Source organism: Montipora capricornis, unplaced genomic scaffold (genome assembly GCF_036669925.1).
Source record: "Montipora capricornis isolate CH-2021 unplaced genomic scaffold, ASM3666992v2 scaffold_483, whole genome shotgun sequence".
NCBI lineage: Eukaryota > Metazoa > Cnidaria > Anthozoa > Scleractinia > Acroporidae > Montipora > Montipora capricornis.
Window position 1 is genome coordinate 82,501 of NW_027180220.1, and position 10,000 is coordinate 92,500.

Here is a 10,000-nt window from a genome sequence, read left to right on the forward strand (position 1 = left end):
AGGAATGTCGACGACCTGCCCAAACTAGAAAATTAGGTATAGAAATCCTGTTAGAAACTAGGGAAAAGGAATCTTTGTTATTCAAATCAAAGGATAGATCACTGATATGAACTACACCAGCTTCAAAATAGCTTTTATACTAAACTGTTTTAAAATGAGTGTTTGTTATTCCAAAGAATATAACGCCGCTCTTTTTCTGAAGAGAACGTATCCCTAAATTCTGAACACCACTGCATAAGTTCTAGATAGAATAGAGAAATATTCAGTGGAAGGATGGTAACATCATAATTGCACTGAAACAAGAAAAGGCAACCAAAGCGTTCTGGATATGTCAGATACCTTTTCCAGGTGCCATCATTTCAGTTAAAGTGCCCCTAACCCCAAAATATTTTTTTCGCTAAAACGAATCTTTGCACCTGTTCGAAACGTATTGCGGCCATCTTTTCATTTTTCTAACAAATCCAGTCGTTTTAAAGGCTTCGAAAGTTGCGAAAACACCAAGCATCTTTTGTTCACGACCGAGTCAGAAGGGGAGTGGGTCTATTCCTGATTTGACGTCACAATCTACTTTGCATGCATTTTGAGTTAATGCAATGAAAATCAGTTTGTGACGTCAAATCAGGAATAGACCCACTCCCCTTCTGACTCGGTCGTGAACAAAAGATGCTTGGATTTTCGCAACTTTCAAAGCCTATAAAATGGCAGGATTTGTTAGAAAAAAGAAAAAATGGCCGCAATGCGTTTGGAACAGATGCAAAGATTCATTTTAGCGAAAAAAATATTTTGGGGTTAGGTGCACTTTAACTATTCCTTTTAGCCATGCTAATCGAAGTGATATTATCATACTAACAGTATAAACACCGTACAAATGTACCAAGGTTTTGTCAGTAAACGTTTACCTCGGTAAATGCCCAAGTGTAAACACAGCATTAGTCCCTTCACATTGAGAGAAAGTAAATTCGGTCATAAGAGCTGAATCGGGGAAGTGGTATTATAGAAGAAGTCATATAAGACAAAAATGAGCAATCACAATTTTAGTTAAACAATGAGGGTTAAATAATTGAACACTTATCACACATAAACCTTAAACAGAACTTAACTATTGATGTGCTGTCGCACTGTGACCGCTTTAGCTTTAGTTTCCGCTGTTTCTTGTATCCATAATGAGACCGTAGTATGGGAGATTGGTTGTTTCCTTGCCTCCGTAGATTTGCCTGTTTATAATTAGCTTATCAACTTTGAAATAGGCTGTTTGCTTTCTCTGTTTGGCCTTTTTCAAAATGGGATATAACGTTTTCTGTATCTCATCAATTTCCCGGGAGAGATCATTCGCTATTGAAATATTGGTGTTTTGCAAGTTTTTAACAAAAGACTAAACCTACTCCTTGTCTTGAAAGAAGCTAAATTTGGCTATAATAGGCCTTGGTCTGGAGTTCTGCCTTCACTGGTATTTTTCTAAGGGATGCGGTGAACGCATTCGAAATGAATCTGTTCTATATCTTCCTCTGATATCTTAAGTTTAGTTTACGCCAGACTGCGTTTTGACTTCCATCAATCAAACTTCCACAGCCAACCCACAGATGATAAAATAAATTGATGCGTTGCCAATCGGCATCTTTGGTTCCCATGGTACATACGTATATTCAAACTCAACGCCGATGGAAAGCGTTGGAAGCTCTACGAGTCTTTTTGCTGAAGAATTTCTAAAAACATATCCATGATGTTTGAGCTGCAATTCACTTTCGAGAGGCGGAGTCAATCTTCCCGGCTATGTTTGGAAATTTGCTTGATGGAAGGAAAAATGCAGTAAGGCACTTATGGCTTGAAGGTAAGATTCTGCAGAATTATGAAACCCGCACTAAATCTATTTATTTGTATTTGCTGTTTGAAATCTTCTGGTTTGGGGACTGTTACACAATTTGATATTAGAGAGTGGTTGCTTGCTGTGGGTCTCCTCCTCAAGTAGTATAGGGTCGGTTATCAATTTCATCACTTCTGAACAGTTATTTTGACCTGCCAACCATGCCCTTTCATAACAGAAATTATAACAACTTCATTAATTGCATTACAGACATAAGTATAATTAGATTGACCATCTACGGCATGCATTTATAGTTTGCGTGACTTTTGCAAACTTGTGGACTTCTTAGCCGTAATCACAAATGTGTGTCGATATTGGACAGATTTAGACCTCTTATGTCAATTTCAAGTAGTCCTGCTGGAAATCTTATCTCAGGATTTGAAAATGTCAGAATGGAACATAGGCCTAAACAAACGAAATAAATTTAAAAAATATGAGTGTGACATATATCGCAGAAAATTGAATATTACACACATAATGATGTCACATCCTGTCTGTTTGGTTTCGGATACATACCAACAGCAAATATCCTGCCAGAGAAGCATATCTTAGAGCTTTCAGCTTTAGATAAGAAAGATGAAATGGGATATCATTATTTTCCTACATCCTGTTTTTTTTCCTCGTTACATAACATAATTTTCTATTTTTAATGTTCCTTAATTCTTATTTTATAAAATGCTCTAGGTCAGTCATTTATGTTGTAGGTGCACCCCAGATTTCTGAGAAAACCTTCACAGTTCTGATTCTCTAGAACAGTGGATACAAAGATGGACGTTTTGGAGCAGCATATGCAAGAGCTTAGTGTTGCAACAAAGGAGGGAAACAGACGACGGAGGGGTTTGGCTTGTTTCAATCTGGGTGAATACTATTATGATGTAGCCAACTTTAATCAGGCCATTCGAAGTTACACAGAAGCATTAGCCATGTTTAAAGAAATGGGTTTCAGGGCCGGAGAAGGAAAAGCTTATTCGGGTCTTGGCATCGCTTATCAAAGTCTGGGGAATTTTAAGCAAGCCATCGAGTACCACAATCAAGATCTTAGTATCGCGAAAGAAGTTGGGGACTTAGCGGAGAAGGAAGAGCCTATTGCAATCTCGGCAATGCTTATCACAGTCTGGGGAATTTCAAGCAAGCCATAGAGTACCACAATCAAGACCTTACTATTGCAAAAGAAGTTGGGGACATAGCTGGAGAAGGAAGAGCCTATGCCAATCTCGGCATCGCTTATGACAGTCTGGGGAATTTTAAGCAAGCCATAGAGTACCACAATCAACATCTTAGTATTGCAAAAGAAGTTGGGGACATAGCTGGAGAAGGAAGTGCCTATTGCAATCTCGGCAACGCTTATCACAGTCTGGGGAATTTCAAGCAAGCCATAGAGTACCACAATCAAGATCTTAGTATTGCAAAAGAAGTTGGAGACTTAGCTGGAGAAGGACAGGCCTATTGCAATCTCGGCAATGCTTATGACAGTCTGGGGAATTTCAGGCAAGCCATAGAGTACCACAATCAAGATCTTAGTATTGCAAAAGAAGTTGGGGACTTAGCTGGAGAAGGAAGAGCCTATTGCAATCTCGGCAATGCTTATGACAGTCTGGGGAATTTTAAGCACGCCATAGAGTACCTCAATCAAGTTCTTAGTATTGCAAAAGAAGTTGGGGACTTAGCTGGAGAAGGACAGGCCTATGGCAATCTCGGCAATGCTTATCGACGTCTGGGGAATTTCAAGCAAGCCATAGAGTACCACAATCAAGATCTTAGTATTGCAAAAGAAGTTGGGGACTTAGCTGGAGAAGGACAGGCCTATGGCAATCTCGGCAATGCTTATGACAGTCTGGGGAATTTCAAGCAAGCCATAGAGTACCACAATCAAGATCTTAGTATTGCAAAAGAAGTTGGGGACATAGCTGGAGAAGGAAGAGCCTATGGCAATCTCGGCAATGCTTATCACAGTCTGGGGAATTTCAAGCAAGCCATAGAGTACCACAATCAACGTCTTAGTATTGCAAAAGAAGTTAGGGACTTAGCTGGAGAAGGAAGAGCCTATTGCAATCTCGGCAATGCTTATCACAGTCTGGGGAATTTCAAGCAAGCCATAGAGTACCACAATCAACATCTTAGTATTGCAAAAGAAGTTGGGGACCCCATAGGGCAGGCATTGGCGTTTTATCACCTCGGTTGTGTTCATGAAATTTCAGACTCCTTGAGCAAAGCTCTTAATTACTATCGTCAAAGCATAAATTATTATGATGGAACAAGGCGTCTTCAGTCAGAAGATGCATGGAAAATAAGCTTTCGTGACACAAAGTGGTTTGCGTACAACGCTCTGTGGACAGCACTCTTGAAGAGTGGAGAGGTAGACGAGGCTTTGCATGCTGCTGAGCAAGGACGAGCCCAGGCTTTGGGAGACATTTTAAAGATGCAATATGGTGTTGATGAGAAACCTTATTCGGCACTTACGATGAAGTTAAGTTTTGGAATGAACAATTTACCTTCACAAACTGTTTTCACAGCACTTGATGGGAACACGATCAGCTTCTGGTTGCTAAGAGAAGATATCGGGATAAATTTTAGACAAAAGGCAATCGAAAATGGAAGTGCCAAATCACTGATGGAAAGTACTTTTAAAGAGATCGGTGTGGGAACTGTTGTACAATGTGAGAATCGTTCCCTTGACAGACAACGCAACGACTTCTCGTGCAGTAGGGAAGCTGTTGAGGAAACCGTTCACTCCTTGAGCTTCTCTGTGAACTGCTTACAGCCCTTGTATGATGTCTTAGTCAGCCCTATCGCAGACTTGCTCCAGGAAGATGAGTTAGTCTTTGTTCCTGATGGACCATTTTGCTTGGCTCCTTTTTCTGCATTGAGTGACTCTGTCAGGATCCGTGCAATTCCCTCGCTGACCGCTTTAAAAGTGATAGCTAGTGCTCCTGACGAGTTCCAAAGTAAAAATGAAGCGCTGCTTGTGGGCGATCCGTGCTTGAAGGAAGTCACTTGGGGTACCGGTAAGCCCATGTTTAAACAGTTGCCATGCGCGAAAATAGAGGTCGAGGTGATTGGAAAACTTCTGCACACCACACCTCTTACAGGTCAAAATGCAACCAAAGCTGAGGTGCTGCAAAGAATGAAGTCAGTTGCTTTAATCCACATTGCTGCACATGGAAATGACCAATTTGGAGAAATTGCTTTGGCCCCAAATCCCAAACACACATCACAGATCCCAAAAAAGGAAGATTACATGTTAACACTGAGTGATGTTCACGCAGTTCATCTTCAGGCAAGACTTGTTGTGCTGAGTTGCTGTCATAGTGGCCAGGGAGAGGTGAAATCTGAGGGTATTGTGGGAATAACCAGGGCTTTCCTGTGTGCTGGTGCCCAATCTGTTCTGGTGTCACTCTGGGCAATCAACGACAAGGCGACCTTGATGTTCATGAAAAGTTTCTACGAACACTTAGCAGATAGAAAAAGTGCAAGTAGAGCTCTTCACCATGCTATGAAATCTCTTCGGAAGACTTATTCTGCCATAAAACACTGGGCGCCATTTGTGCTAATTGGCGATGATGTCATCTTTGAATTTGGACAACACAAACACAAAAAGAATGGTAAGTGCTATTTGAATATAACTTTAAGGACTGAATTGCTTTACTTTGTAAATGTTTTTAATCAGCAAGTTGTCGAAAGGAGCTGGTACGGTCCTCAGATAGAAATGCTTTTAAAATTTGGTTGCCAGGGTAGTTATTTGTACTCGAACTGCTTTGGCTAATACCTGAATTAAATATTATGTGCATTCACTGGGTCGGCTTCTTTATGATGGACCGACAGTGAAACTGATCGCTGAATGCCAGTTAAGTACGTGAAATGAAGTTACCTATTGAGGTGTTACATTGTACACATCGAAGTGACACTGAATAGGAATTGGTGCTGTTAACCAAGCACAAAAAAGTTCATGAATTAAGATAATTGAGATATTATTTACTTCCCAATCAGAACGAAATTCCGCATTGCCATTTAACCCAGTATTTGTTTCTTTCTTTATTGTTTCTTTTTTTCAGAAACGATGTCTAAAACGTGCCTTGTTTTGTAAGGGTCTGTACCAGGATTAGTTAATCACTTAATAGAAATTAGGGATTGGCAAAACGGTTTGCTTCCATAACTGAGGATCTAGCCGTCGTGTTATTTTGGCCCTTAAATACTTCAAAATAACTCGAAGCTTTTGCTATATATTTTTCTGGTGTTCATTTTACGTGAAGCTGGCGACAAGTATACCTCTTTAACGTTCCATTTAAAAGCAAGTGACAGTCTCAGGAATGTGTATTTTCTGTGTTTCTCAAAGGTTGCCCAACGCTAAATAATCAAATTAATCAAATTAGGTAAACGACTAGATTTCTTTTCGTGATTTAAGATAATGTTTAGGCCTAAGGTTAGCATTTTTGTAAACGCTGTTTCAGTTATGGTGCCCCCTGCCCCTCACCCCCTACATCCCAACCCCGGATATTCAAACCCCAACCTTCGTGCCGAAGGTGAGTGCTCTCCCCACTATAACAGCTTGTGTAGTACAATATAATGGTATTGATAAACGAACAAGACACTCGTTCAACCTGTAAGGAAGTTTATTGTATTATTATCCTACAAATAATTACCTGACTGTATTGAATTTCAGTCAGTTATCTCCACTCACTGGTTAGTCTCTTTTACAATTAAGCTTCCAGTCTAAATGTTAGAATTCAAAAGGTTGCCTCCACTTTTGTGGGTAACAAAACCTAATATCAAATGAAATCAACTTCAAAGCTGTAAACCTTGAATACCACATTAGAAGAATTAAATATTTTAAACTATTGAAATGCTTATTGTATTATGCAGTATATTTGCGTGCGGAGCACCATTGTTAAGAAAATATGGTAACCCGTCGATGCGAGAAATCTTGGTTTTGTAGCCATGATGTCATCGACCGTCCGTATGTGCCTACGTCGGTCTACCACTCCATGTATGCCAATGTCACCAGTATCATGCTAGTTCACAGCATACATCTTTGAAGAGCTAGCTACTTCCCAGAGGATGGTCAAGGAGGATCAAGTTGACGGTTTCAAACTGCGCTAAATAACTGCCAGAATTCTTCTTTTATACATAGTTCAGTCCATGATACATTTGCCCCTCAATTGGGACACTAATGTGTGGAATTTCTTACTTGAATGGAGGAAAAAACACACTATTATCAAGACAGATATTTTGAAGATTTTGTTGCTGCCATTCGCTTTGTGGTAAATTTAAAAAACTAAACTAGTGAGCAGGACTCTGCGAACTGTATCTATAAAGCTTGTTTATTCTCCGACGCGTTTCGCCTAACTAACGTAGACTACTTCATAGAGTTTTACACTAATACATTAAACGCCTGTATTTAAACTTGATATGACTTAAATACAGGCGTTTAATGTATTATTGTAAAACTCCCTGTAGAAGTCTACGTTAGCTGGACGAAATGCGTCAGAAAATAAAAAGATCATGAGCAACAACGCCACATAACAATGATATCGGTGGTTGAAAGAGCATAAATGATCGTGCTGCTGCATTGTGGTGGTAGTCTGCCCAACGACGACGTGGAATCACCGAATTTGAGGTTATGATGACAACGTGAGCATGTAGCAGAGCGAGGACGTGAACGAGATGGAATAATCGCGAAAGACTTATGGTAGAGCAAAGTTATAGTTTGAGGTGATGCTTTGGTCGACATCGCGGTCATAGATCTTAAGGTTTCTAGTTTGATAAACGGCAACGATGACGCCACAAAACAATTTCATTGGCTAAAAGAGGGTTAATAATCGTGCTGCATGTGCGACACGCATATTAGCACACATTTTTGAGTAAAGGAAAGGAAAGAAGCTCTATTGAAGTGTCTAGTCGTTCTAGCGCTGGATCACTAAGGCCGGTTACACACGAACTTGACAAGTTCTGACTTGGCAAATTTTATTTGCTGGTGTGTAAAGAAGAACATTTTTTCCTTGACAAGTTAGCATGCTAGCTTTTGAACCAGTGCACTTGGAGCAAGGGTGGCACAGTTGGTTATTGCGCGGCCTTGGTGCAAGAGGTCCCGAGTTGAATCCCCGGATCTCACATCCTTGTTTCGACTTCTTGCCTTTCAGTGTAGCCCAAGTAGCTTTAAATACCCGTAAAACAGAGCACTGATGGATAGAGGGGGGTAAAATGAGTGCACCGTCGGCTTCCTGGGAAAGAAACTTCCGACGTTAAGTAAGGTGTACCTTTACGTTTACCCTTTACTTGTCAAGGAAAAATCGACACATTGCAGAACTTGCTCGTCTGCACGGGTCGACAAGGAAAACTTGTCAAGAAAATTGAGAAATTGCGGGCGCACAGTGGTCTTGCTCTTGCGATGACTCACTGTAATGGCGCCCCGTGGTTAGTTTTTTTCTCGTCCGCTGTGTAATTGTTTTGAAAACTTGTCAAAGAAAACCTGTTAATTCGTTCACCGGCAAATAAGACTTGTCAAGGCAAAACTCGTCAAAGAAAATGTGTCGTTCTTACACATGAGCATATGAACATTTTCAACGCAAATCAAATGTTACGTTGGTTTTGGAGTAGTCTCCTTCGCAGCAACTCCCCCGAAAAGAACGGCTGCTCACGTTTCATTTTCTGGAACTGTATCGACGACTCGACCAATAGTACCTCTCGTTTTATCAATGCACTCAATCAACACAAAAGTGCTGGTCTGTTGTTTGTATTTTTCAAAGCGACCGCGTTGAGCATGAGCGCAAGAATAAGTAGAGGACTGAAAGAATGAAAGGATGCAAATATAATCACATTATTCAATATTTTTATTGACATCAAATCAAGTCTTCCCATACGCACAATTTTATTAATTTCACGTTGTCTCAACTGCCACTATGCATGAAAACAGAGCTGAAACCAAAGCAAACAAATGTATAGTCAAAATCTGACGGCGTCTGTGAAAAACCTATAATACTAGACATATTTAGTTGGAACAATTAGCGAATGGTCCAGAATCATCGTGTCACAAGATCGTAGCCTATACCATATCCCCCTCCCCCCAATTCAATGTTGTGTGAGAGCTTTTCGGGCGACTGCTAGTAGTTGTGAAAATCAACATTGGAGGAAGGGGGAAACGGGGATGAGTGTTCCAAAAAATGTGACGAGTATTGTAGGTAAAGCAAGGAGGTTTTGGAGGAGAGTACCCGGAGAAAAACCTCTCGGTGCAGAGTAGAGAACCAACAAACTCAACCCACATATGACGCCGAGTCTGGGAATTGAACCCGGGTCACATTGGTAACAAAGGAACTGTGCGTAACAATGACTTGAAATATTAGGGTGCTTACACAAGACGACGTCGATGGCTACGAGAAAGTTGTCAAAAAATACTGTTTCCCGTTATTGTACTAACTACTCCAAGTCGTTCAGCATGGAAAGTGTACATAATCATTCCGGGATTAAAACTGTTCGAACGGTGGGGATGTTTGGAAAGAAAATTTGAAAATTTATCGTCAGGTGATCACGTCCTCCACACAACCTCATATTTGGTCATTTCGCCTCGTTCTCAGGACGAGAACGGAAAAGAGATGTATTAAAACATGAAACGCACGTGCGGGGCGTGCAGAGCTCTTGTTTTTGCTCATTAAACCTATTGTTTTGTGGCGTTCTCGTTGCCGTCGTCGTCATTGTACGAAGTGAACAAGATGCAACAATCACGAAAGACTAACGATAGTGCAAACTTATATTTTAAAGAGACCTTGTCGACGTCCGTAGAACTTTAAAGTTCCTAACTTCTAATCGCCAACACTGAAGATTTCGAGGAAACTTGAATTAACCGAAACCAGAAACCCATAAGGGTTGAAACGTGTAACGCGCGTTCACAGCTTCCGAAGATTCAGTGCGAACTGATTGGTCGAATGTTTCAGTGCTAAGTACCATATTTGGAAACCCCTCGCTTTTGTTGTTCCAAATATGGTACCTAGCAAATTGAATATTCAGAAGCTTGTTTCCCAGCACACAAGGGGCCGTTACACGTTTCAACCCTTATGGGTTTCTGCCGAAACCAATCGTAAGAATAGCGCTCCGAGTGCAAAACGAATTCATGTAGTTGGCCTTTAAGAGCAGGAGAATTGCCTGTGA

The 10,000-nt window shown here is 40.7% G+C and overlaps 2 protein-coding genes across 2 annotated transcripts in view; both read left to right on the plus strand.

Annotated features, from left to right (window-relative positions):
* LOC138036399 (tetratricopeptide repeat protein 28-like) overlaps positions 1–10,000 on the plus strand; it is a 105,794-nt gene that overhangs the window by 29,363 nt on the left and 66,431 nt on the right. The window lies entirely within an intron of this gene.
* LOC138036397 (tetratricopeptide repeat protein 28-like) lies at positions 2,629–6,036 on the plus strand. Its single transcript, XM_068882704.1, has 4 exons — positions 2,629–2,916; positions 3,231–3,349; positions 3,455–5,463; positions 5,914–6,036. Exons 1-4 carry the CDS (start codon positions 2,629–2,631, stop codon positions 5,943–5,945), a joined length of 2,448 nt encoding a protein of 815 aa, XP_068738805.1. The 3' UTR covers positions 5,946–6,036.